Source organism: Corapipo altera, unplaced genomic scaffold (assembly GCF_003945725.1).
Source record: "Corapipo altera isolate COAL_440 unplaced genomic scaffold, ASM394572v1 267, whole genome shotgun sequence".
In the NCBI taxonomy this organism is placed as follows: Eukaryota; Metazoa; Chordata; class Aves; order Passeriformes; family Pipridae; genus Corapipo; species Corapipo altera.
The window spans coordinates 310643-338448 of NW_020884970.1; the positions used below are offsets into that span (position 1 = coordinate 310643).

At 46.5% G+C, this 27806-nt stretch overlaps 1 protein-coding gene across 11 annotated transcripts in view; it reads right to left on the reverse strand.

The window, feature by feature from the left end:
- ADGRB1 (adhesion G protein-coupled receptor B1) overlaps positions 1-27806 on the reverse strand; it is a 293421-nt gene that overhangs the window by 46414 nt on the left and 219201 nt on the right. For 8 of the 11 annotated variants that reach the window (XM_027665116.1, XM_027665121.1, XM_027665118.1 and 5 more), the window contains 5 exons: positions 24396-24499; positions 23120-23215; positions 16805-16907; positions 12387-12537; positions 7313-7382 (listed from right to left, as the gene is read on the reverse strand). In XM_027665116.1, coding sequence (XP_027520917.1) covers positions 7313-7382; positions 12387-12537; positions 16805-16907; positions 23120-23215; positions 24396-24499 — 524 coding nt within the window. The remainder of the gene's footprint in view (positions 1-7312; positions 7383-12386; positions 12538-16804; positions 16908-23119; positions 23216-24395; positions 24500-27806) is intronic. The other 3 variants (XM_027665120.1, XM_027665124.1, XM_027665119.1) reach the window with 2 other exon arrangements.

Consider the following 27806-nt stretch of genomic DNA (forward strand, 5'->3'; position numbering starts at 1 on the left):
AACCTGATGAGGACTTCTTTCTCCAGTGACCATGTGTGGAATTCAGGCTCCCAAACAGCCTAGCACAGAGCCAGGCACCCTTGGTGACTTTTCTAGTCAGCAGAGGTCCAACCAAAGGAGTCCAGGATGATTCTGTGAGGTACCTTTACCTAATCAGCTGAATCACATCCTGAACTTCATTGACTGTCTGCACTAGAATTTCCTCATCCAAATGCACCTGTCCCATGTGGAGACATCACTGGGGAGATCACAGAATCATGGAATGGTTTGGGTTGGAAGGGATCTTAAAGAGCATCTTGTTCCACCCCCCTGCCATGGGCAGGGGCACCTTCCACTATCCCAGGTTGCTCCAAGCCCTGTCCAACCTGGCCTTGAACACTTCCAGGGATGGGGCAGCCTCAGATTCTCTGGGCAGCCATGAAGAGGAATTCAAGATGGGCCCCTGATTAAGTCAATTACTGGAACTCCTTTGTGCTGCTCAACAGGGGTTCTCCTGATGACCTGCAATGCCCCTCCATGCTCTGGGCAAGTACTGCTGGCACTGGCAGGAGTGGGATGGATTGAGGTTCCCCTCCTCCAACAACTTCAGTTTAAAGCCCTTGTCACTAACTGGGGTGCAGAATAAATCCCATCTCTGATGAAACCAGTATGAACATGCTCCTGGTGTCCCCACAGAGACCTTCAATCACACACAGGTCTCACTGCACACCAACATCCCCAAAATGACAAACTTGGTGTGAAAGAACAGCAGGAGAAATCTCAGCCCCCTCCCATCCCCAAAGCTGAGCATCACAGAGTGTCTGGGCAGCCAACAGGGATTAGGACAAGAGGGAATGGCTTCAAACTGAAGGAGAGTAGATTTAGACTGAATATCAGGAAGAAATTCTTCCCTGGGAGGGTGGGGAGGCCCTGGCACAGGATGCCCAGAGAAGTTGTGGCTGCCCCATCCCTGGAAGTGTCCAAGGCCAGGTTGGATGGGGCTTGGAGCAACCTGGGCTACTGGGAGGTGTCCCTGCCCATGGCAGGGGGGGTAGAACTAGATATCTTTATAGTCCCTTCCAACCCAAGCCATTCCTTGGTCCTTTCTTTTTAAAGTTTGACTGTAAAGTCAGGAAAGAAACATTTTTTCACTGTGAGGGTGACAGAGCATGGCCAAAGCATGAGCAGAGGAGTTGTGAAGTCTCCATCCTTGGAGACATTCAAAAGCCATCTGGGCACGTTCCTGGAGCAGCCAACTCTAGCTGACCCTTCCTGAACAGCTGGTTGGCCCAAAAAACTCCAGAGAACCCACCTCAACAAGTCTGTGACTCTGCAACAGCCACAGTTACAGCAGCACAGGGGCTGAAATTCCCATTTTTGTGGGGGATGCAGCAATTCAGGGCATGGCCACATAAACCTGGCACTTCAGGGCGAGGGAGGATGAGAATTTACACTGTGTCAGCAACCCCACGGAAAGTTTGCATGCTCTGACAAGGCAGAACCCTGCAGAAAATGTGTGACAAAGTAATCCTGTTTCAGCAGGAAAGCACCATGGATTTACCACAGGAGAAGAGCAGGAAACCACAATGGAGAGAAGACTTTCTCCAAGCTCTTAACCCAGCTCACCCTGCAGTAATTCAGTGACATGCCCCTGCTCTCAGCAAGATGGTTTCATTCTGCATCAGAAGCAAACTGATGCTCCCAGGGAAAAAAAAAGCCTTGCTGGAAACATTTCAATTTTGTTGATCAGACTCGTATGTTTTTTTGCATTAATTCTGATTTGCAAAAAAAACCAGTGGTTTTTTTTCACCCTAAAACAGAGAAAATTTGTGAAAAGGCACTGAAAAAGAAAAAAGTATTTCAAATTGAGAGCTGAAAGCAGGACATTCTGGTTTTCACTGAGCTCTGTGTCTTGTTTATGTCTAAATTAAACCTGTAATGTGTTAATTTAATCAGTTCTGATTTCTTCCTGATAGCAACTTGCTCTGTCACAAACTGTCTGAGCCGCTGTAATAATAAAATGAATAATCAGCAGAGGAGAAAGGGAATAAAAATGAAGCTCTGGAGCTCTCCCTAAACACAAGAAGAGGGTTCCTAAATCCCAGACCTTTTTCTCCAATGCTTCATTCTAATTTTGAGATGCAGGTTTTTTTCAGGGTCTCTTCCAACTGATGGTTTAGATGAAGGAAGGAGGTGACATCCTGCACTGGAATCAGTGATGAGGACTCTGTGCAAGGAGGGTTCTCATTCCTGTGGGGTCCCTGGCAGCTCCTGTTCCCCTCTGAGCACCAGGATTTGGGAAGGTGACTTCCCCCTGGTCCTCATCCCTTCTGACTGCCCAACCTCCATCCCACAGTGCTTAATCCAAGCGTTTCCAAGGCTGCCAGAGGTGCTGGATAACACCAAGGGAAAGGAAAGGGTGAAGGGATATCTGAGAAGGGGTACTGACAGCAAACCCCAGCAACACATCAGAGCAGTGGACATGCTTTGAGCCTACAAGAAATATCTGCATTTCACTAAGAGTATTTTCCAAGGGATTTCTTCATTCATCTTATAAATAAAATTACCCCTGGATGGGAGTAAGTGGATATTTTAACAACACTCAGCAGCTCCAGACTATGATTGCTAAGCAGTGTTTCCCTGACTGACAGCAGCTCTTGTGCTCAACACAAAAAAACCTCTTTGCAAAACATCTGATCCTTTTGTGACTCTGCCACAGCACAGACTGTGAGGTGGGTGGCTTTTGTCTTGGTCCTGTGAAGAGCTGACTTCCACTGAGACCTTTTTCACACCAAACAGCTCTGTCAGCAACAGGTCTCACCTCGAATTGTGTGTCAAATTCAGCAGCTCCAACATATCTGCATAACTGAGATTAGAGCTGGGAATCAGGGCTGGCCCATCAGAGTTAATTCAGAGATTAACACAGAAAAGGCTGATATGCCTGTGGGTGACACAAGTCCTGCTGCAATGACACACAAGGATCTCTGGACATTTGCTGTGTCCTGGAAATGCTCTCAGAAAACTTTTCATGGGCTCTCTTGTGGGGAAGGATGCGAGTTCCCACAACCTCAATTACTCAGTTACAGCTCTAGCAGGTTGTTTGTCAAGCTTTAGAGGGCCAGAGTCAGTCCCTGGAGTAGCAGCTAAAAGGAGAGTTACTATTCAGGCATTCAGCCTAATACAAGGAGGTGATCAGTGGCAAGTCCTTTAGACCTCCATTACCTCTCAGACTTTCATTCGAGACTAGAAATGCAGCCTCTCCCCTGCCCCAGCAGCTCTCCAAACAACTCCAAAATGCCCTTTCAAACGCTGCTCAGATAATAAAAAGTAAAAGCCCCCTTGTGTCTTCCTCCCCTCATCACAGATGGAGAGTTCACAGCACTCCAGAAGTGTCCTGAGCAATAAAGGCTGAGTGAATTGCTGCTGGGAATCACCACGCAGAGAATGAGACACATACTCCACATCCTGCAAATATATTCAGTTTTTAATTTGAACCTCTCTCTCTCCCTTCCCAACTTATCACTTGGTGGACCAGTCTGGCTGGGTAAAGGGTAAATATTAAACATCATCTGCAACCTCCCCACGCTCAGGACTCGCTCTGATCTCTCTGTATCTCTTGGAGATGTGGCCAGTCCTTTCATGGTCAGACCACCACCCTGCTGCTCAGCTGTGTTTGGCTTGTTACAGAGCAGCTTCAGCCCATGTACAACGAAAAGACAGGACAAAACTGGGTGAAATCTTGCTTTGACCACCCTGCTGGAGGCTCCTCTCTTAACCTGGAGTTGGACACCTTGGTTTATCCTGAAGATAAACCTGACAGTTTCAGCCTGAGGACATGTCACGCATTTCACACGCTGTCCCTTACACCAGCTTTGCCCTGGGAGTCTGTAACACCAGGATCAGTTCTGCAATGCCTTCAACACCTGCAGTTGTCCCCAAAATGCTCTCATGACCACGGCCCAGAGATGGATGTCAGGGTTTGTTTTTTTACCATTGAGTGGGAAGAGAAAAAAATTGGTGTGGAGTGTTAAATTCTGTGCTCAACTAAATATCAGAGCCCTGCTTTGACTTAATGCCCACCTCCACAGTGCTAATGCACTGCTCTTAGGACCCAAAAATTGCAGGGTTGGAAGATGCTTTGAAAGACACTGAGAAGTCTCTTGTGGTTTATCTTGTCAGCTCTTGTCCCCTGCTTCACAGGGAGGGATGTGTTGTGGTTAATGCCTTTCTTATCCTCTGCAAGATGGAAATATTGTGCCTTGAAAGCCTGCAGTGCCCATTTGAAGTGCCCCGTGTGTGCCCTAAACACACTAGAGACAAAACTAAAACAGCTCTGAGCTTTGCAACCACCTCAGACATCTCTGCAGCGGCCACAAACCAACAAACATTTGGACAAGCTTTGGTCCAAGTCTGTGTTCTGTTCATGTGCCTTCAGCATTAGACATTTTATTAAATCATAAAATCATAGAATGGTTTGGGTTGGAAGGGACCTTAAAAATCATTGAGTTCTAACCCCGCTGCCATGGGCAGGGACACCTTCCACTAGATCAGGTTGCTCCAAGTCCCATCCAAGCTGGCTTTGGACACTTCCAGGGATGGGGCAGCCACAGCTTCTCTGGGTAACCTGTGCCAGGGCCTCATCACCCTCCCAGGGAGGAATTTCTTTCTAATATCCAGTCTAAATCTACCCTCCTTCAGTTTGAAGCCATTCCCCCTTGTCCTGTCACTACATGACCTTGTAAAAAGTCCCTCTCCAGGCTTTCTGTAGCCCCTTTAGGTCCTGGAAGGTACCCAAGTATGGAATTACAGCAAGATGGCAGCGTTAGGAGTGTCTGATGGGCTCTTTGTGCTTGAGAGGAGCTGTTGTTCTGGTACTTTGGTGAGACTCATCAGCTTCCCCACATGCTGGGCTGCAGATTGGAAGGAGACAAAAGGAAGACCAGAGAATCCCAGAGTATCCTCAGCTGGAAGGGACCCACAAGGATCATGGAAGTCCAGCTGATCATGGAAGACCAAACTGGACTTTTTGGGGTGTGAAGCCTCTCTGCTAATTTGGTGACAGGCAGAGCTGGGAAATGGTGTCACTCGGGTTGCAGCTCCTGCTGGGGGCACAGAATCCTCTGCCATCCCCCAGGCATCCAGCTCTTCTATGCAAGGAGCAACAGAGACTTTAGTGCTGAAAGGAGTCAGAGGATTAGCAGCAAAAGGAGGAGAGCTGGTGTGGTTAAGCAACCTGGGAAAGCTGGAAAGTCAGCCCAGCCTGTTGGCCACCTCACTGTTGTCCCAGTCCCAGAGCAAAGCGGGAATCCAGCAGGTTTTGTCACCCTCTTTGCTGCAGTCTGGAGGGAATTGCTCTGGGGAGATGTTGGCACACAGTGGTCCAGGGCAGGGAAACAGGATGTGCTTCCCTGCACATTCCTCCCCTCCCTGCCCAGGCACTTTTGTGTGGTCAGCACTGACCACAAAACTCTGTGGTGGCTCTTAAACATTGATGGGGAAAGAGCCACAAAGCTTTTTGCACTAATTCCCATCGGTCTATAAATATATTTTGGGGGTAGAACAGTGTAAGACTTTTTCTGTTCCTGTAGGGAGCATGACTAAATCCAGTTACTTACTCTGCACAGACTGCAGAGGTTGCTTTGGGTGACTAAAACTTTCAAATTAATGGGTTTAGGATATCGAGGTTGGAAAGAGCTGCCCCCAGGAAAACTTATTTTTGCCTCACAAGTCCTTTCTGAGAGGAAATAAGTCAAAAAACCCTCATCTAGTGAAGATGACAGGAACGTCCTTAACGTTTCCATTCAGTAAAATACACAAAAATATTTGAAGAACTGAATAGGATTTCCCAGAAAGATTTCTCTGTGTCATATCCTTTCTTTCTACATAGAATTTAAGAGGATCTGCTCTCCCTCTGGGAGGTATAAATTCAGGGCTCAGCAAACACTCAGGACCTCTCTCCCATCACCCCTGATGCTTGTTCACTGTGAGTCGTTCTCATGGATGCGCCAGAAACAGCAGAGCCACGGGAAAGCTAAAGGGAATCTGAGATCTCAGTGATGCTTTCAAAAGCCAGGCTGTGTGTTATTCTTTGAGTCACATAAGAACTGGAGATCCCTCTCCACCAGGACACCTGAGCTGGGACGGGTAAGTCAGGAGAGGTGCATCCAGTGCATGCCAATGCCAGCACAGGCTTCAGGAATTGTGTGTACGGATTTGCACTGGAGAACCTCACGTTCTTGAGTCCTCTGTGTTGGGCAGTAATTTAAAGTGCAGTCATTTAGGCTGCAAACAAAACGGAAAATGCTGCTTTAATACTCCCCTGCAATTAAAACACAAACTCGGGACCATTTGGTCGTGGGTGTGAGGAACATGGTGGGAATAGAGGGAGAGCGGGAGGTTCCACATGACATTTTCTCAGTGGGCCTATTGAGGCCTCATCTGCTGCCCTCCACATCAACAACTCCTGCGTCAAACGTTGCCCGTGTGGGATGCACTGGCCAGGAAGGCTCTGGATAAAAGTTGGCTGCAGTAGAGAAGAGTCTGACCTATTGTACATAAAATATTATTCTTTAACTGTCACTCTGAACAACACTTTTAAGCTTTTTCACAAAAAAGTGAAAAAATAATACTTGTTTTTTCTTCTTTTTTTTTAGTTAAAGTTGTACTAATGCTCAGCTCTGAGTGATCCCAGCCCTGCCTTAATATATTTTTTGCCTCTGCACAGTCTTATTCCATTATTTCTACCCTGCTTTTCTTCTCCTATTACACGTACATAAAAGTTTCCTAAAGGCAAATCCTGTAGAATTTGTCAAACAGGCAAACTGAGATTGCTGTCAGAACCTTGGATTGAGAGGGTCAGGCTCATTCTGCTGCCTAAAACCGAGCTGAGCTGTTTTGAAAATGTGGGATCAATCAAGGAAACCATTAAACAGATAAACACAAAAGCTATTTTTTTTTTAATTTTTAAGCATCCTAAACTTTAAGTATTCCACATTTTTCCCTTTAAAAATACATTAAAAAAAGTCTCAAAGTAAGAGGTATTTAGATCAAAGGGATGTCAAATATACAACAGTTCAATCTAACTGGTCCCTATGAGCTTGTTTTTAAAGGAATACATGATCCAGCTTGGCCAGATGATGGGCTGGGGAGGCAGAGATGCAGGAATGTTCCTTCCTCTCCCATCATCTATCCCTGCTTCCCTTTGCCATGGGGAATTTACACGAGCACATGAGAGTTTGGCTCCTGCCCTGGTTCCTGTGGGTCAGTGACTGGGTTTGGATAAAAAGGATAGAGGATAAAACAAGGAAAAAACAGGAAGAGCTCCTTTACTCACTAGTTGACGGTTCCATATCCCTTGGCTTTAGTAAATCCCACGGAAATGGCAACCACCAAGGCAGGGAGCCCTGTGAAAATGAAACAAGAGGAAATTGGTCATTTAAGCACATGTGCAGCTCTTCTCCCACTCAATATTCCTCTTTCTTCCCAGAGTTATTCCAGCACCATCTGTCCCAGCCTGACTCTCTGGCAGAGACTGAATTCAGGACCTTCCTGAAGGACCAAAGCAGAACCCTCCTCGTTACCTCTGTTAATGAAATCAAAGCCATCAGCTGCAATCAGCTCCTCCCCTGCTGTGGGCTCAGCACTTGTGTGGGGACTCACAGTACACCCAGCTGCATGAAATCTATTTATTTTATTCTTAGGTACAACACAGGCTGGCCTGGAATATAGCAGGGTGTCTCCTGAAGAGGGAATATTCAGCCACAACCCAACTCAAGGAACCCAAAGATCAGGAGTTATGTTTGCACTGACAAAGCAACCCAAGTTTAAATCTTGCCCCAGATGAAGGAGAAAGGGAAACTAAAATTGAGTTCCCCTACCCCAAACAGGTCCCCCAAGATCTGTAATAGAGCAGGTTCCTCTGAACAACAATGGAAAAGAGTTTCAGAACATCAGATCTTTTGGAAAAACAGCATACTCCCTCTTGCCAGAGACCTGCTCCATTTTGTGTCCAAAAGGGGAATGAAACCTGTTGCCCTGGAGAAGACACACTTCATTATGAGTGTGGTAAAGGAACAGCAAGTTATTCTCTGGCTGGGACACCCCAATTTCTCTTCAGAGCATCATGAACTAAGGGAGACAACACAGGATGTATCTCAGGTGCACAAGGGGTGAAATTATGGCCTTGATCCTACTGACAGAAGCTCCCACAAAATTTGAGGGAGGAGCATAAAGAAAACTTGCTGGTTATTGTACAACCTGTTGGTTATTGGCCTAAAACTCATAAAATATTCAGAGATTGTGAAGTCCTTGACATGCAGGTACCATGAGAACCAACAAAAAACCTACATCTTCCTAATAATCTTCTGATCCTTCTTATCCGTCCATGCTCAAGGACCTGTGGAGGTTCACTAGCCCCAGCCCAGCTCTCCCTTTTCCCTAAAGAAATGCCTGGATATTGGCTGATAACACCTAGTTCTTCAGCTCTGGAGGGCTCCACGTGGCTGTTTGTATCCCTCTTCCTTGTGACACGAGGAATTAAGCTGTCTCGATGCTACAGATGGGCAAATCCCATTAGGAATCAGCAGGATCAGTAGCCAGCTGGGATTAGTGCTCCCCGACAAGACCCTAATTCCTGAGCTGCAGAGGTTACAGCAGGTGACTGCAGGAGACCTGGAGATGGAAGGGATGTGCAGACACAGCATCCAGACCATAATCCTGCTGGCAAGGTGGTCACTCAGCCACACGAGTCACGCCCAGATGGATGAGCAGTGAGGCTCTGCAGCCAGCTGGGGCCACGAGGCCAAGCTGACCACAATTAGGGCATTTGAGAGTTTTCCTACAGGGAAGTGCTTCTATTCCCATATGAGATTTCCAAGCATAGCTCAAGTGTCATCAGTCCAAACTCAACAGGTAGTGGGTTTAAAAGATGTCTCTTTTAAATTTCCTTTCCTTTTTCCCTCCTTTTCTCTTTTTTCTCCTCTCCTCTCCTCTCCTCTCCTCTCCTCTCCTCTCCTCTCCTCTCCTCCCCTCTCCTCTCCGACCCTCTCCTCTCCGACCCTCTCCTCTCCTCTCCAACCCTCTCCGACCCTCTCCTTTCCCTTTTCTCCTTTCCCTTTTCTCCTTTCTTCCTTTCTTTTTTTTTCCCCCCATTTTTTCTCTTAACTGACTATTGCTCTTCTTGCTGAGCCTCCTTCACACCTCATCTGGACATTCCCTGGGTGCTGCACTCCCTGTGGTCCCACCAATATGGTATCCAGAAGAACCCCCACGTGAAAGGACATTTTCAGGAGCACAGCTTGATGCAAGAGACCCTGAGAAAGAGGAAATTTGGCCAAGACTCCGCCAAAAATAGCAACTTGTTCTTCGCAAAGTGCTTCTCTGAGACGTGATAATTATGCAGAAATACAGGCTCAGGCTGTGAACTCGTCAGATCCAGGGACTAGTTTTTCCAAGGCTGGGGAAAAGCCTCAACTTGTGCTGAAAGCGGGTCTGTACAAGTAACAATTACTAAAGGTAGTAGCTATGTTGTGGTAGTTACACCAAAGAGCATCATAATCAGAGGTGCTGTGCTCCTTCACCTTGGGAGAGCTGTCTAACCAAAGTCAGATGTGATAAGAGTGAAAAAAACCCACATAAAAATAAAATTTTTAATCTATTTCTTTGCTTATTTTAAAGATATTTATTCCCAACTGCTCTGTTCCATGTACCTTGTGTGGTGGAGGCAGTCACTGCCAAGGTTTTGGGGGCTTTCTGCAGAAAGCGGATTTTACATTCATAATTCCAAATAAACGTGGCTAAAACCTCCTTCAAAGAGTTTTGTACTTCCAGGTAACAAGGGAACAGGTCATGTGCTCGTCATGTTCCACTGGAAAAGATGTTTACTAATAACTACAAAAGGCCTTTACTGTTATTAACAGCTGAAGCCCCAGAGCCTGAGCTCTGGCAGAACTAAAAATCCAGTTGTGGAAACTATGACATGGTCATAAAAATATTCGCAAAAATATCTCTTCTTTACTGGGGCTAAATATGATTAATTATTTCTAGGGAATAATTTATCTGCCTATTCTAGATCATAGAATCATAGAACATCCTGAATTGGAAGGAACACACGAGGATCAAGGAGTCCAACTCCTGACCCTGCACGGGATCACCCAAAGAATCACATAAAAGTGCCTGAGGGTTTTGTTCAAACATGGACAAGAATTATCAATAATATAAAATAAAGATGAGAACTTAAAAATCTAATTGCTAAAAAGTCTTTTCTGGAAAGACAAAGTTGCACAGCCAAGAGGAGACCAAAAAAAAAATCCATGGAATGAAATCCTCTGCAGTTTCAATGAGCTCCAGCTGACAGCAGCTGAGGACTTGGCAAAGACGTCTCCAACGAGGGCTTAGAGAAATGTTAATATGCAGAGGGGGAAAAGGGGGGAGAATGAGCCCATGACAAAGTGAATTGTGCTAATTATTTCAGATTATGCTCTTTAAAACATATTTTCGGCTTCTTCCCTCTTACAAGTGCCATTAATCCCAGCTCTACAGCTGAAGTCTAGCAGGATGCTAAATATCCAAAATTCCCTTGCTGCCTAAATAGACGAGAGTGTTCTTCATTCCTTGTCCTAACCTACTCCAAATGGTTATTATGCATCATTTATCAGCAGTGCATCCTTGCTCAGAGCTGACTACATTTTACTAGCAGTGCAAATTAAGCTTCTACACATGTAGGGATATATAGATTTTTTTTTTTTTTAATCTGTACAGACTACAAATGTGAATGCTGCTCATCCAAAATTCCCTTGCCTAACAAGCCCCATCTGTCCCAGCTTTTGCAGATCAGAAAAAAAAAACCTATTTTATTACCTAGAAAAGCTATTAGTCCGTTGCATTTGATATCCCTGATGTTCCCTGAGTCACAGAGGAGGTATAAACACATGCATGAACACACACAGGCTCGTGCAGCCTGTGCTCTGCAGGTATGTGGTTGATGCTGCTCCTGCCACACACAAACACTGTGTTTTAATAACACAATTTATTTTCCACGGTAAGCAAAAGCTCGGGAGCGAAAACTTAAAGGGATGCAGGTGCTGGGACGAGGAGGGCTCTTGATGTGCCAGAATAAATCACATCAGGGTGCTTGGTAAGCATTAGGAATCTCTTGCCTGGGGTGAATTGCAAGACTTCAGTAGTAAAGCGAGGTGCTAATAGAGCTCAGACACACAACGCTTCCCCCCTCCCTTTCTTTCCTTCTCCTCCTCGCTCTTCAGCAACTTTTTGTTCCATTGCTCCTTTCAGACACGCACTTGTTATTGCTTTGAAAGCCCAGGTTACGGGTTTGTATTTGTTTTCTACTACAGAATGCATCATTTAGGGCTAATAAATTAAACATACGGCAGAGGCAGAGGGAGAAAAATTAGTTACAAGTGTCTGCACCAGTCTTGGAGTTTATTTGCCTACAAAAGGCGCCGCTGCCATGGAGACAGGACTTCAGAGCTCCCTTCACTCTGGGTTGGGTGTAGAACCTTAGAATCACGAAATCATTAAGGCTGGAAAGGACTTGTAAGATCACTGAGTCCAGCCCTTAACCCAACACTGCCAGGTCCACCACTAAACCCTGTCCCTAAGTGTCACATCCACGTGTTTTCCTGAACAATGCCAGGGATGGTGATTCCACCACTTCCCTGGGCAGCCCATTCCAGTGCTTGACCATCCTTTTAGGGAAGAATTTTTTCTTAATATCCAACCTAAACCTCCCCTGGTGCACTTTGAGGCTGTTTCCCCTTGTCTTATCATTTGTTTTCTGGGAGAAGAAACCAACCCCCACCTGGCTACAAACTCCTGTCAGAGAGCTGTAGAGAGCAATAAGGTCCCCCTTGAACCTCCTTTTCTCCAGGCTGAGCCCCCCACAGCTGCTCCTGGTGCTCCAGACTCTCACCCAGCTGCACTGTCCTTCTCTGGACACACTCCAGCTCCTCAGTGTCTTTCTTGTAGTTAGGGGTTCAAATCTGACCCCAAGACTCGAGGTGTGGCCTCACCAGTGCCAAGCACAGGAGGACAGTCACTGCCCTGACCCTGCTGGCCACACAATGTTAGGATCCCATTGGCTTGTATCACGTACCAATGGACATATTCCACATGGAGAAAGACAGCAAGAGAGAAAAGGAGAAAGCAAGAAAGCAACCCCAACCCAGGACAAACCACCCAGAGAACACCCTTTGAAAACTCAGCTCATCTATTCTGTGCGACCCTCGGGCACACCGGGAGCTTAGAATTTATGGCTCTAGATTGTGTTATTTATAACCATTTCAGCCCCTCTTGAAACCCCTGAAAGGGTTACAAGCACCCTCTGCCAAGCCTTCTGCAGAGCAGGGCAGCCTGGACCCTTCTGTGCTCCTCAGCCCCAGGATCCTCACCCCATCCGAGGCACAAGAAGCGCTTGCGGATGATGCGGTTCCGTAACCGGCCCGTCACGGCCATGTAGGACTGCCAGGCCTCGGTCAGCACCCAGCAGAAAGAGGACAGGAAGAAGAAGTGCAAGAAAGCCGCCACCAGCGTGCAGATCACCTGGGGAGAGAGAGAGGAGGAAAGGAGGACACGTGAGAGGAGCGGCAGGCGGAGAGAGCAGTGCGTAGGAGAGTGGAAGGCGCAGGGAGATGATTCCAAACCAGGCTCTGGAAGGCAAGGTCGTGGAGTCAGGACATGAGAAGACATTTTAGGACAAGGTAGTTTCCCCCACCACCTTTGACCTAGCAAAGGACCAAAGTGTTGGCTGCAAATTTAAGTACTACATGGAAATTGGCTGCTTTTAAACATGAGCTCTGAGATAAGCCCATGGTTAACACTGAAGTCACAGAATCATGGAATTATAGAATGGTTTGGGTTGGGAGGGACCTTAAAGATCATTTAGCTTCCACCCACCCCCACCACAGGCAGGGACACTTTCCAATAGAAATCTGAGCTTATGTTCCATCCTGGTGCTTTCTTGGCTTGAGCAAGATATACTTAATTTCCAAAAGATCAAAACCATTGCCACGATCCTTTTGGGGGGTTTGGGGGGTGCAGAGTAGTTAGTAAACCATGTACTAATCTCAGCTCAAAAGGTTTGCAAAGCACCATGTCATTGGCAGCTGAGCCACAGAAACGAAATCAGAGGAAGGCAATTTGGATGGTTTCCCTGCCAGGGAAGGAGAGCTGAGCGAAAGAGTTAAGCCATGAGAGCCGGGTGAAACCACGGCTGCCAGGGGCTGGTAAAAGACTGCAAACATGAGGGCAGGGTTGTCCAAGAGCACAGAACTACCAGCAGCCAGGGAAAAGGGAAAAAGAAAAAAAAAAGGGGAATTTCATAATGGTGAGCTCTACTACTCAGTGGGGAAATCTCACAAGGGAAATGCAGGGAGCTTAAGCCATTTAAAATTAAACTGGCGAAAGTACTCGCAAATGCATTATGAAGAACAATCCCGGAGTGCCGGGGAGATGGACTGGAAAGCTGACAAGCTCGTCTTTGTTTTAACTCAGCAAGGCCAAATCTTTCACTGGTGCAAATTGGTGCCGCTCTGTTTAACTCGGCCAGTTTTTCCCCCATCTGTGAGCTGGAAACTGTGAATCAATGTACTCGGGAAGAAAACGACGGGAAGAAACTCCAGCGGCTCCCGAGGAGAAGGGAGAGCAAACAGACTTCAAAAGTGACTCTGGATAAAGTAATGGCTTAAGGCATTTGGGGGAGGGGGGAGGTTTATAATCAAGGATTTCTCTCCGCTTTGAGTTGTATCAGGAAATGCGGACTTTGGGTTTACGGTCAATGAACCTTTCTCTTTTTTCATCCACCAGCAGCTTTTAACTCAGGGCTCTCATGCACAGAGAGGCTTTTATCCTGATTTTATCGGATTGCTCTCCATTCATACACCGGCACAGCGCCACGTTATCAGAGGTTGTGAATAAAAGCAAGGCCGTGTGTTCTTTGAGATAGGAACTGTCTTTTTTGTTCCATATTCGTATTTGACACCAAAAAAACCTTGGTATTCTGCCTGTAAATGGATTCTAGATGACAGCTCAGGACAAGAAACATGTCTTGGTATGATAATTTCCAGTAATTTTTGCATTGTAAAAGAATCCTAAAAAGGTGGTTCCTATTCATCAGCTTACAAACCTACATAAAACAGTTACAAATAGAGGATGCTTTCTGGAATGTTTTGGGTTAGTATTTTTTGCTGATATCAGATATGATACTATTCATGTCACCTTTTTGATTTTGTTTTGAACCAACACGGTACTTCCCGGTTTACCAGCAGTTTATAAGAGGGGAGAGAAAAACTTTGCTTTATAATTTTACACCAGAGAGAGACACATTTTCTGGGTGTTTTTTCTCAATCAGGCAGTTTTGACAGAAAGGGGAGGAGAAGAAAGGAAGGGAGGACAACAGAAATAAGCACATCTCAGCTGGACATGTATAAACCCATCGCCTCAGCTGAACTTGGCCAGTGATGGGCAGGCACATATTTGCTCCTGCAAAACCTCTGCTCCAGGTTCTTCCTTCCTCGTGGGCAAAAAAATAAACGTCCATGAAGGGCTAAGCACAGGGATATGATGTCCCAAGCCGCTGGAGAAAGATCTAGCAGAGCTTGTCAGCCTGTCAAGGCCATTAGCCCTTGTTTTCCTTTAAGAGGAGAAATCTGTTCCCTTGCAGCACCCAAGCCATGCCTCTGAGATAGTGCCTGTTCTCACAGCACGCATTTCTTTTGTATCGGGGTATTGCTGACTGTAATTTTTTTTTAGCCTTTTCCCAGGCCTTTCATCTTCAAAAAGCTTAGCAAATCCAGGCGTGGAATCCTGCCTTTGAGGTTACACGGATGGAAATCAAGGGAGAATTTGACACTTCCAGGGAAGCCAATCCCGTGGAAATCCTCCCAGAGCAAACTGCAATCATAAATCAATCACCGACACTTTTAAGATGCTCTATTATCAATAACTGAACGCGAATAAAATCTTAATTTACATTCCTTCGTTTCTTGTCTGTATAGTTTTCTTTCTCTGTTCCCTGCCAGAGACTGTTTACTAGATGGCTGAGAGGAAATCCAAGAATAACCTTTCTATTTATGGTGTTTCATGCATATGTATGTGCAACGAGCTAATCTGCCTCACGAAATCGCTGCCGGGAGCTTTGAATCCCCACTACCAGCTCTGATGGTGAACACCCTGATTAATGGGACAAAAAGCACCAGGGAGAACCTGGGCTGTGCTCTGCAGGGGGTGGGAGAGGTGAAGGAATCCACCTCCTTCCACGAGGTGAAGAAATCCACCTCCTTCCACGAGGTGAAGAAGAATAACCAAACCATGGGCGAGCCGCGCTTTGTCATCTCGAGCCTCCCTCAGTATTGAAAGAAAGATTTCAGCACACATTTGGGGTTGCAGACAATGCACCCAAGGAAAGCAAGAGCTTGGGTCACCCCTTCTCCACATCTTGCCAACTCTGTGGGCCACGAGAGACAGCTCTGCTTTGTGATGTGAGTTTGTGAAGGGCACCTATTTAGTAAGAGCAGAGTTGTCTGACTGCTTGTTTCCACACTTCTCTCACACACAAGATTCAAGTAGCTGGAAAACTTTCCCTAAAACAACCTATCCCTAACCCAAAGGGGTCTCCACAGAAATGAGTCTCTGGGATTCACTAAACCCTTTGGCTTCCTTGCAGAAACTGTAGAATCACAGAGTGATTTGAGTTGGGAGGGATCTTAAAGATCATTTCATTCCAACCCCTCTGCTTCGGGCAGAAAGACTTTCCACCACACCAGGTTGCTCCAAGCCTCATCCAACCTGGTCTTGAACACTTCCACAAATGAAGCATCCACAACTTCTCTGAGCAACCTCTTCCAGTGCCTCACCACCCTCAGACTGAAGAATTTATTCCTCATATGCTTCCAACAGTGACAGCAAGTTCTGGCTGCCAAAGCAGGGACTCAAAAAAACCCAGTTGGTCACCGGTTACTGTTCAGTAATAACTAATGTTTGATTTCTGATTGTGATTTTGGCAGCAGAAGGAGAGGAGGAGGTTTCTTGCCTCACTTTTTTTGGCTCAACAGTTATGATGGTTGGAGCATTTGGGAAGATGGGAAAATTTACAACGGGAAAACACTGATGATGAGCACTGATTTGTCATTCCAGATACCAACAGGGAATGTGAAAGTGCTTCACACACGCCCCTCCAGCTGGGTCTATAATGTGGGAAGGCATGGATGTGCAACCAGTGCACATGGCTTGGAAAACCACATCAGATCTTGTCTGTCCTGCTCAAGTCACCCTGGGATCTGCACAGAGTCCCTCGAGGCTCTGCAGTGTGAACAGAGCATCTGGAAATGCTTCCTGCTCCAAAAAAGGTGGGGGGTTTTGTGTCTGTGTTCATCAATATCTGCCAAGTGCTTCAAGTTCAGAGTATCAAAATTGCTGGAGAAATAAATGTAAACCTGAGAGGTTGTTTGTTTGTTTGTTTGTTTCTTTAAAAAAGCCTTTTCTCTATCTGTCTTCGTAATATTTTTTTTTTGAAAATAAAATGGTTAAAGCCCTGCAAAACACCACGGTTCTTCACCGTGCCATGTGCCAGCTACTCTAGGCAGATATTCAAAAATATCACATTGGTTTTAATCAAAGCCCTGAGGATGCTGACAAATTATCAAAGGGAGAGTGAGAGAGAAAATTGAAATCTGCCATTTAGCCGTGCCTTTGACATGTCGCTAATTAACAGATGGAGGAAAAACGAGGAAGCGCTGCCTGAACGGATCATTTTGATGCTAAATCAGGGGAAAAGCCAAACAAATAAACAAAAGCCTGACTCATCTCCCACCTTATTCCGGGTCTGGGTCTGTCCGATCAGGATGAGGGCATTGGAGGAGATGATGGAGAGGCAGAAGTTGATGAGGATGACGGAGCGCTCGGAGCGGATGTACCTGCAGCGAGAGAAGAGGGGGAGGGAGACCCACCCTGTTACAACAGGCACCAAGTCACCCCTAAAACCCACCAACCAGGTGCAGGTTGCTCTGGGCCAGGCTCTACACAAGGCCATGGCAAGGGGCTGCCCATTTCCTGCAGATTTTGTGTGTTAAGCAAACAAGAACGAGGGGGAAAGGCAGGGGGAGGAGTTCTCTCCACCATCCCCCCTCAATGCTGGAGTTAGGAGCCAACAAACTAGGGGCCAGCCTAGTCTGAGCCCCTCCTAAGACAGTAGAGTGCTGCAAGTCTTCTTCAGCTCTGCCTACTTGGAAAGGGGCTTGAAAAGGAGCTTAAAAGAAAAACATACAGGCAACACATGGAAAAGATTCCCAAATAAGAAGAGCCACAGGCATGCTGGCCATGGAAGCAGATTACGAACACATGCGCCTTCACAACAAAGTGTGTGTGGTTCAGCATTCCCCTCCCTTTAACCTAACAAGGCATCCTGAAGGAAGAAGCATTTCTGGCTTTTTTTTTTTTTCTTTTTTTTGTTCTAAAAACACTTCTCAGAACTAGGCCAAACACGCAAGTGCAGCCACGGGTCTGGGACATGAGGGATATAAGTCGAGAAGCCGTTGCCTTCAGCACCTTGCAGGAGCAAGGGATTTGTCACTTCTGATTTGCAATGTTGCAGCACGGCCCTGACTTGCTGCTGAGGTGTGGGCACGACAATTAATTCAAACCACTGGCCGTGGAGGAAAATTTCTTTGAAGGCACTTTTACGTACCTAATAAAATGAAAAAAAAAAAGAAAAGGGAACTGCAAAAGTGCAAGTCCTCCAGGATTGACTCGGGGTCTCACCACACCAACACTCACACATGTGAGTTATCCCAGTGATGCAGCAAAGGCCCTGCCTGAATACCAGATGAGCGAAGAGTAGGTGCTGATGATTATACAAATTAGAAACAGATGTATTAATCAACCAGCTCATCCCTGGAGGCTAATGCAGGATTATTTCCTATATTCCAGCACGGCAACTATTTATATTGGGAATTTAATTTCATTAATTAATTTTAGTGCGAGTTGGTCGTGCCTCGGCTGCAGAGTTTTGGCTTCCTGATTAGGAGGGCAGGACGAGTTTACTGCACGTGTGTGTTCTGCCAAGGGTAAATCTGTGCTTTAGACCTAATGAAGGCTGTAAAACTTTTGATTTTAAGTTTTCTCTGAGTTTTGTTTTCAGACAAACATGAATATGACGATATGATTTCCTGGATACAAAAAAGCCACTGGTACAAAGCAGTGAACTGAACTTCTACTTAGGCTGTTGGAAATCTGGTTTAGGGGTAATTCTCCCTGAAACTCACCCAATCCCAGAACAGGCTAAAAGATTTAGGATCCCAGCTCAGCTAGAAACTAGGTTGACTGCCTGCAAAATTTGCTTCTGGTTCCTTTCCTGGCCAATCTGATCCTGAATTTCTTGGTTTCCTTGAGCTCAGTAAAATGCTGTGCATCACCTGCATCCCATTCCATTTGTGGCTAGAGGGTACTGAGTCATCAGTCTATCTGTGCTTTGATTGTGTGAAGTAAAACATCAAGTCTCCAATCAGCAGCTTCTAGGGGGGTAGAAAAGGAGATTTGGACTCTGTCCTGGTGGGAATGAGATGTAATAAATCTGTGGAGCAACACTATGATCCAACTGGTGCATTTCAAAAACCTCCTCTAGTCAAAAAAGGTAAGAAATTAATATAGTCTGGATGTGAAAGTAAGGGAAGATAATCCAGCTGTCCTCACACTGTTCCCACCTTAAACCTCCTTAAGCCAAGCTCTCCTTTCTCCCTGCTTCCCTTCATATACTGAGAGTCCATCCTGTTCCCCAGACCCCTGAACATCCAAAGAACAAGACGTGGGTTGGCAGTGAACAGAATCACAGAATCAGAGTAATTTAGGTTGGGGAAAATCCTCTCGAGTTCCCAGTTCAATCCTATGCCCAAAAAAAAGCACTAATTTCAAAGTCAGATCAGGCTTCTCAAGGTCTTGTCCAATCAAGTTTTGGAAAACACCAAGAACAGAAATGCTTCCACCTCTCCTGGATGACAGCATTTAACTGCTCTGGTGGTGAAGGATTATTTTTTATATCCAGCTGGATCTCTTCCTGCTGCAGCTGCTGCCTCAAGACCTTTCCCTGCCTACCTCCACAAGTTATTCCACTCTCCTATGACTCCTTAACAGCCTCCTCTTCTCCAAGCCAACCCTTCTCCAAGCTTGTGACACCCTTTGGCATCACGTTCTCCAGCCCCCTAAGCATCCACTGGATTTGCTCCAATCTCTTGTATCGGGGAAGTCCAATATTGGACAAACTTTTCCAGATGTGGCCACAAGAGTGTCAAACACGGTCCAGGTTGTTAAAGAAGACATTAAACAATATTGGCCATAGAACCAACCCTGGTCAGAAGCAACAAGTTCCTGATGAGGCTGCAAACCTTTGACCATTGCCCTTAAATCCAGCAGGAACTCCATCCAGCTATTAAACCAACAATCCAGTGCACGATTCTCTGGTTTGGATACAAGGGAGACTGTGCTAATGGCCTTGGTAATGTCAAAATACACACCACCTACTCCCCTCCACCGTCCATGTAACCATCCATCCCACCACAGCAGGGAAACAGGTCAGCCAGGCACAACCTGCCCTCAATAAATCCTCGCTGTCTATTCCCAATCACTTCCCTGTCCATCATTTTGCTTGGAAATAACCTTTTTAACTCCTTGCTCTTTAATCAGCCCAAGGGCTGTGTAGGTTGACCAGTCAGTTGTTTCTCTGGATCCTCCCCCTTGCCCTTTTTAAAGGTGGGTGTAACATTTACCTTCTTCCAGCCGTCAGGAACCTTCCCAGATGACAGAGCGGTTCCACAGCTACACCAGAGAGCTCCCTCTATGCATCCCATTTTGTCCCATGGATTTGCAAGTGTCCAGATAACCTAAATAATCCCTGTCTCTCTTTTCCTTGGCAGTGGGGAGTACTTTCTTCCCTGGATTTTGCCTCTGTGTAGGAATTCGGGTGCCTGGGAGCCAACCTTGCCAGTAGAATAAGGCAATGAAGGCACTGGGTACCTTCACCCTTTCGACCTCCCTCTCCATTAGCCTCCTTGTCCCATTCCACACCAAGCCAACACTTCCCTGGGTAATCCTTTGGTGCTGATGAACCTCCAGAAACCCTTCCTAGTGCCTTTCACATCACTCTCCAGTTTCAAAGGCAGCTGAGGTCTGACCATTCTAATTCAATCCTGCATTCCTGGGCAATTCTTCCAGAGCCCTCCTTGGTAGCCTGACCTGGATTCCAAGCATTTCCTTGCTATGTTTCAGTTCAATCAGAATGCTGAGACCTCCTGCCATGCTTGCTTTTCTCCTTCCATTTCCTCTTCCCCAGCACAGGATGCTCCACAGAAAGAAATCATCAATACTACCCAGCCCCTCCGGCCAAAGAAGTCAGGAACTCATATCAGAGAGGAAAAAAAGCACACAACTTGATAGGTTTTGCCAGAAAACAGATCTCCAGCAAGGACAGAGCTACTCCAGGGTGCTGTCTTGCTACCCCTTTGGCTGATATATGGACTCTGTCTACTTATCAAAATATGCTGTACTCAGCCACAAAAGCAGGGAAAAACTCACTGCTAATTCAGGGAACTTCTGCTCTGGCTTGTGTCCTAGAATCACAGAATATCCTGAGTTGGAAGGAATCCACAAGGATCATGGAGTCCAACTCCTGACCCTGCACAGAACCACCCCAAAAATCCCATGTGCCCGAGAGTTGTCCAAACTCTTCCTGAGCTCTGGCAGCCTTGGTGCTGTGAGCACTTCTCTGGGAAGCTTGTTCAGTGCCCAAACACTCTCTGGGAGAAGAACCTTTTCCTGAGATCCACCTAAACCTCTCCTGACACTCAGGTCCTGTTGCTGGTCACCAGAGAGGCTCCCCACATCCTGCAGCATGTGGGGAAGCCCTGCTCAAGCTGAGACAGATGGAAAAGGTGGGAAAACCCTGCAGTCTGTCTCTCTGCCCCCATTAGACTCCCCTGCTCCCACAAACACTGAGTCACTCCTGCTTTCTCACTGTGTGTACACACATCCCTCTCCTTGCAGTCACTTACTCATTCCTGCTGCCTCCCACCAGGGCCGCAGAGCTCCGAGGTTTAAAGCAAGTGTTAAAAGCCCCTGGAGAGCTCATTGACAGCCACTAAATCAATCCTCAGGCTCTGCAGGGCAGGGAGAGAAAAGCTCCCTGTGTTATCTCCCAGTGATCCAGCTCTCCCCCAGTTGCTGCCAGGGAACAGGGGCTGCCGTGCCCCACATGCTGATGGGCTGGTGGATGAGCTATTCAATAGCCAGCATCGATCTCCAGGCTATGGAAAGGTCACTGACTCCAGAGGCTGTTGAACCACGATGAGTTCAGGGACGGAAAACGCATCCTGAAATACCACCGTGTCAAGGAGCTGCTTGAAAGGAGTGGCACAAAACAGAGCTCGGAGGAACACAGCACTAAGTCATTTCACCTGTTCTGACCCTTGAGTAGCTGGAGTTTTTTTTCTCCCGAGTTTTTCATCTTCACGCCCATTTTCAAGGGGGAAGATCTTTTTTTTTTTCTTTCAGTTCCCCCTCTTTTTCCACGTGGGTGGTGGAGCGTGTGGCCCACACGCACATTGTGCCTCCAGCTGTGACCCGGGCCAGGCGCTGCCGAGATGTAACAAGGTCACTCCCCTTCCACAGCCCACTGTGTCACTGACCCCTCTGTCGAGCCTGCTAATAAGGCCAGAGATGCACCATCTGCAGCAGAGATTTTTGCAGCCATCTGTCTACTGGGAACTGGAGTGAGTCCACCAACAGGCCACCAACAGCCGGCAAACAGAAGCAACTCCCAGTTTTCCAGGAGGCTGTGCCAAGTTGGCCGTGTCTGAAGTGATCGCTTGCATCAAAAAAGCTCGTGCCATTCACGCCAGTGGCTGAGTAGATGCCACCGAGGAGCAACCATTATTTGGGGGCTTTGAATGGGAAGTGGAGGGTAAATTCCTTCCCCAAAGCTGAGATCACCTCCCTTCTACTCTTCCCCCTTTTCTTTACCGTGTCCCTCTCCCTCTTTCTCACCCGCCCTTTCTTTCTGCTTCCCATATATATACACACATATAAACAAACCCTAGCTGGGCAAAATTCTGGGAAAGCTTCCAGAGTGTCAGCTTCAGTGAGCTTATTCATCAGAAGTGTTTCATCCTCAAGCTGGGTCTATGTGTGCATGCTCCAGATGCCTTTGTCCGGAGTTCTGAATGGGAAATTTCCCGGCCAAAGCTCCCAAAAACAGCTGAGCTCTGGATGAGGGCTCTCCACAAAAGATCAGGCAGCCAGGGCATGAGGAGTTTCTCCCCTGCACGATGAAAAAGAACCACTTTGATACTGCTCCTGTGTGGAATAATACTTCTGATTCCATTTCTAAACACTCCTCCTGTTGTCTATCAGAATATGTTACATTCAGGGCAAAACAAAGTGGGAGCAAGGAGATAACGTTGACTTGAGTATGAGGTTCCTGAGACCATTAAAAGGACAGCACATTCACGTCCAGCAGCTATGCCTAAAATAAAAAGGACACACAGAGTGCTCAGGGCTCAGCCACGGGAATGCTGTGAAGTTCAGAAAACATGGAAACATGATCTACAGAGAAGAAATGGAACAAACTCAGCGCACCAGAGAGAAATTCTAGAGATCACTTGATCATGCTTTACAAATATTTACACAGAGAGACTTAGGATAGAGAGCCCTTTAACCAAGATAAAGCTGGTCTCAGGATCACTTGGAAATGCATGTCCATCCTTGGCTAGCTCAGAAATACCCATTCAAGCCTCCCATAAACGTGTCCCCCCATTGGTGCTGATCGTTTGGGGCACAGGCACAAGGCAAAGGCTGGAATGAGAAATTAAGCAGAGTATATTTTAAACAGGTCAGGCAATTTACTGTCCTCAATAACAGTAAATATTGAGGGGGCACGCTCCTGGAAAAAAATACACCGTGTTATTCCAAATGACTCTTGGCATGTTCCAAACTGATTCGACCTCATGTCTGAGCTTGGGTTTCAGATCCTGAACTTGTTTCTGATAGGAAAGAGAGGGTGAGGCTCGAACACTTGCACTTTACTCTCCAATCCTAACTTTCCACTTGATCCTGACACCAGTGACACCAGTAAGTCACCTACCAGCGCTGCTCAGTGCTGCCCAGCCTGAGGAAAAGCAGGAGAGGACAAGGACTTGAGCACATCCAATGATACCCCAGGCACGGAAAAACCTGAGTTCTAGATAAATGTTATCATGATCAGTCTTCAGCTCGTAGCACTTGCCAAAATTAACCAGCCACTATGCACTGTCACAGTATCAACAAAAAAAGATGCATTTTTGCTCATTTTTTTTACTCTCTTGTTTCTTTCCTCTATCAAAGAGTAGAAAAAGTTATCTCAATTCACACCTCCGAATGGAATTTCCCCTTTCCTTCCTTCCTAAGGAGAGTCACTTGACAAAAGGAGAGCCTCAGACTGATCCCTTCTCCCAAAAGGATCACCAGTAATATCCAGTTAGATTCTCTGTAGCCACTCCATTTTCATTGCACAGTCAGTCACCTGGTTCTGATTGTCTTTGTTTTATTCAGTGTGGAGCCATGAAGGTCTCAGCGTGTTTGCCATGGATTTATGAAAGGAATGGGTCTCGTGGGATAAACTCAGACCTTATTCAAGGCAATACAGGGAGAAAATCCCTTGCACACCTCGGGTTCTCTGGTTTATACAGTCCACCAAAACATTTCTAACAGGGGCATGGGCCAATATGGGCCTTGGTTCAATAAAACTTTGCTAGAAATTCACTTCAGCCTTTATAAATGACACAATTTTAGGTTCCACCTGACCCGCTTATGTGTGTACAGGAGTTCTCTGCCATGGGATGCACTGAGGACTCCCATTTGAATCTGAAGATGAAGGTAAAACGTAGCTAAGAGGTAGGAGAGTTATTTAGGTGATGGAGTTCAGTGATGTGGCTTAACATCCTCAAGCTCCTGAGAAGTTCTGTCAGTTCTTCAGGCCAGGTGTTTTCATGGCAGGTCATGGGAACTGTGATGGTATCAAAGCAGTACCTCGAAGGAAAGGGCCTGCCCAGAGGCAGAACGTGTCCACCTCGCCCCAGACAAGGTCTCCTGGAGTTTACAAAGGCATCTAAACCAGCAGGAGGCTTTTGGAAGTGGAATAGTGAGACTACATGGGGCCGTGGCACTAATTTCACTCTACTAATTTCTCCGGCACTGAAAGGAAAGAACAATGCCAGCTAAGCCACCAGGATGACTTTCTGCAGGACCCACTCATTACCAAACAGCTCTTCCTCAGGCACTAGACACCCAAAATCAGAGTGCAAACACTTCAGGATCCATGCAGATCAAAACCCAGTTACTTTCCCCAAGAAGAAGAGAAGAGAAGAGAATGAAAGCCATACCTCCAAACAGAGACATAAATGATAATCAACAGCAAAAGTGTCAGCGAAGATACTCCACAGCCTACAATTAACGTGACAGAAGGGACCAGCACCTTTTCCATGTTCTGAAAGAGAGAAAGTAAGACATTAAAAAAAGAAAGAAAGAAATAGAAGACGCTCAGGAAAAATAAAATAAAATAAAACCCCAGTTCTACCAGCAAAATTTCATGGCAAGAATTTTCCTCCTAATTGTCTCTGTGTCAACTCACCTGACCTTCACATCACACTGTACAAACAAATAAGGAGGAAAGGAGACCAGGATCTATTTCTGGTTGGTCCAGACTTCTTTTGGACCTGATTCTGCTCCCACACTCACACATACACCCCCCAGTATCAAGTCTGGGTAACAACTCTGATTTCTGTGGAAGGCAAACGTGGGTTGCAAGAGGAGGATCAGGCCCTTCCCATCCAGTGTGAAACTGGGAGGTAATTAATGAGGCAACAGCAGAAGGCAATGCCTGCATTGGAACAATTACCAAGGAGCTCTTCTGGGAATGGTGGTGATGAAGGGTGGAGGATGAAAAGAAGGTGAAAATTTTCCACCAGCTATAGACATTCATCTGGAAAAGGATGAACTGAAGCAAGTAAAGGAAAAACAAGGTGTATGTCCTCCCCAGGGACCCAGAATCCAGCCATACCATCCATCAGTTCACTACTCTTACACTACTACAAGAGGCATTTCCTCATAAAAAGGGGTCATACAGACCGGAAAACCTGGTTGGAATGGTCTGAACAGAAAAGATCTGCAGACACAACCCAACACTTGCTGTAACCTCTCCTAATGGAGTTCTCTGCCTGGCTGTGACTGTGTAACCAACCAACATCTGCCAGACTGATACCACTAAACTTGCCCTGTCCTCAGCTCAGAGGGAGGATTTGGATCCCACTTGGCTTTCCCTGCTGCAGGCTCATTTCCACATCAGTGATCTCTGCTGGCATGAGAGGCAGAGAGGCACAGACCCACCGTGCAGCAGACACACCAGAACCCTTTATTCAGAGGGATCAGCTCGTGTGCAGAGGGGTGGGAGCCCACTCAGGGCTGTCATTGCATTGGCACAGCACCAACACCTATCGCTTCACCCGTGGACATGAGACGGTTTCTGACACAGCGAGGGCTTAGCACGAGGGGGAAAAAAACCCACAAATAAAGGGAACTATACAAAAATTTGGGAATGGAACAGGTAGCTCTCTAAGGACTTGACTGCACTGTTTTGTTGGCAGGCAGGAGGCTGCTCAACCTGAACCTCCAGTCAGCGGGATGCCATGAGGCTGAGGCTGTGGCAGCTCTGTTCCAGGCTACTGAGCCTTCTGCAAAGCAAAATATATCAGGTAAGGCTCAGTGCTGTGCTCAGATGGAGCCTGGCCAGCTCAACACATGGGCAAAGCAAACATGTGTCCCTTCACTCAAGGCCCACAGTCACCACAGGTTTACTCCACAGAGCCCATCCTGAAGAGGAGATAAACAACCCCAGTACAGAGGGATCTGACTGAATTGTCCCTGGATTTTGAAGGACTTGGTAAGGTAAGATCTTCCTTATTTGCTTATGTTAACCAGGAGTGCCTCATACATTTGGAGGGGGAATTAATTAATTAATATGAGGATTTAAGTCCCCATATTTTGAAACTCATTGGGATGAATTAACGAGGAAAAAACCTCTCACCACACCAGTGCAGTGAATCCCACAGGAGCTGTTGGGAAGGCTGGCACAAGATCCTAGAGGACCTGACACAAAATTGAGTGACACACTGTAGGAGCCCAGAGGATAAGGGAGTTAAAGTGTACGTCTCAAGCATTGGTAGCCAGATGGCTGTGGAGCCAACCAAGGATTGTTGTGGCTGGAGAAGGGGCCATGTGGAGGTAGGGCAGCACTTTTCTGGGACAAATATCCTCGCCCTGGCTCCTGGAGATAAGAAGGACAAGAGTAGGAATGAGGTCGAGAAGGGGGCATGCAGTGAAGGGGTATAATCAAGAACCACCAAAGACCCCTGAAGCCTCTAACCCATTTCCAGAAAGGTCTAGAAGAATGGTCTGTGAATGATAACTAATTTGCATAGAAAGTGAGAAACTAGCAGGGAAAACTTATCTATAAAAGGTGCCCCCATGAAGCTTGGGGGCACAGGCACCCCAGGATCCTGGACAATGCTGGAGCCAGGACTGATGATCTCTCTTTCTCCCTTTCTTGTTTCTTCCTTTCTTTCTCTCTCTCCCTCTTTAATCCATCTTCTCCCTCTTCCCTTTCACCCTACCCCTTTATCCAAAATGCCCTGTGCCTACACCAGGAGATCAGGGAGTAACATCCCAATTTCCATGTCAAGTGTGTCACTCACTAATAAAACTCTGCAAGTTCTTGTGGACCCTCCGACTTTCACCGTTCCTTTCGACCACAAATCTTGCAGAAATTATGGAACTTTAAAACAATCTCTCAGTCCTTTTAACTAACGACTGTTGTGCAGAAACTGCAGGAGTAACAGGGTGCTGAGCCTCACCAATCCTGCATCATCCTGCATCTTCCTCCACTCAGAGATTCCCAAAATGCTAACGAAAAAATGTTTCAGCTCACATGTGGAGCCTTCCCCTAAACTTCTACAGAGATTAGATGACTGCAATTTTTACAAGTCATATGACTGTGTTTTTCATCTTGAAAATTCACTCCTGCCAAATATTCACGGAAGGTTAGAAGCATTTTTTTCCGGGGACGAGGTGAACGCAGAGGTACTTCAGTGAAAGTATCAACATTTTGATTTATCTTCCATCAAACAAAATTGAGATTGGACATAATCCAGGCAGCGTGAGTGCTGAAGTAGCATATCTTTCTCCTTATAAATTGAAATGTGGAATGGACTCTGATTTAGGGGGCGGGTATGGGAGAGACAGATGCAATGTCAGGTAAGAAGCCACAGTTTTGCTTCTCCCCCCTGCAGAACCCAGGTGGGCAGTAGCTCTGTCCCACCCCAGAGATGCCTGGTTGTGATAAAAGCACTGATCAGACATGGATTGCTCCTTGCCCTCTCTCTCCCCAAGCTCGCTCCCAACCCCTTTTCCTGTCCCTGCTCCTCCCTCACGGCGATGTGAGTTCACATCACACAAATGGTGGCCTGGGATGAGCATCGATTGTGACATTTGATTTAAGTAGGTCTCATTTCACTGACTTTTCATGGGTAACTGGATAAAAGTGGGGGAGGAGCTCCACTAAAGCAAAAAAAGCCCAACACGTAACTCATTCCTAAACCATCCAGGAGTAACTGAAGGAATGGAGTTCGGTTTGTAAGGGATGAGCAGACTCCATCCCGATATCCCAACACAGGAATCTCTAATTCCCCCCCTTCCATATCCTCTCGGATATCCCTCCACTCCCCAAAATCCTCAGGTTC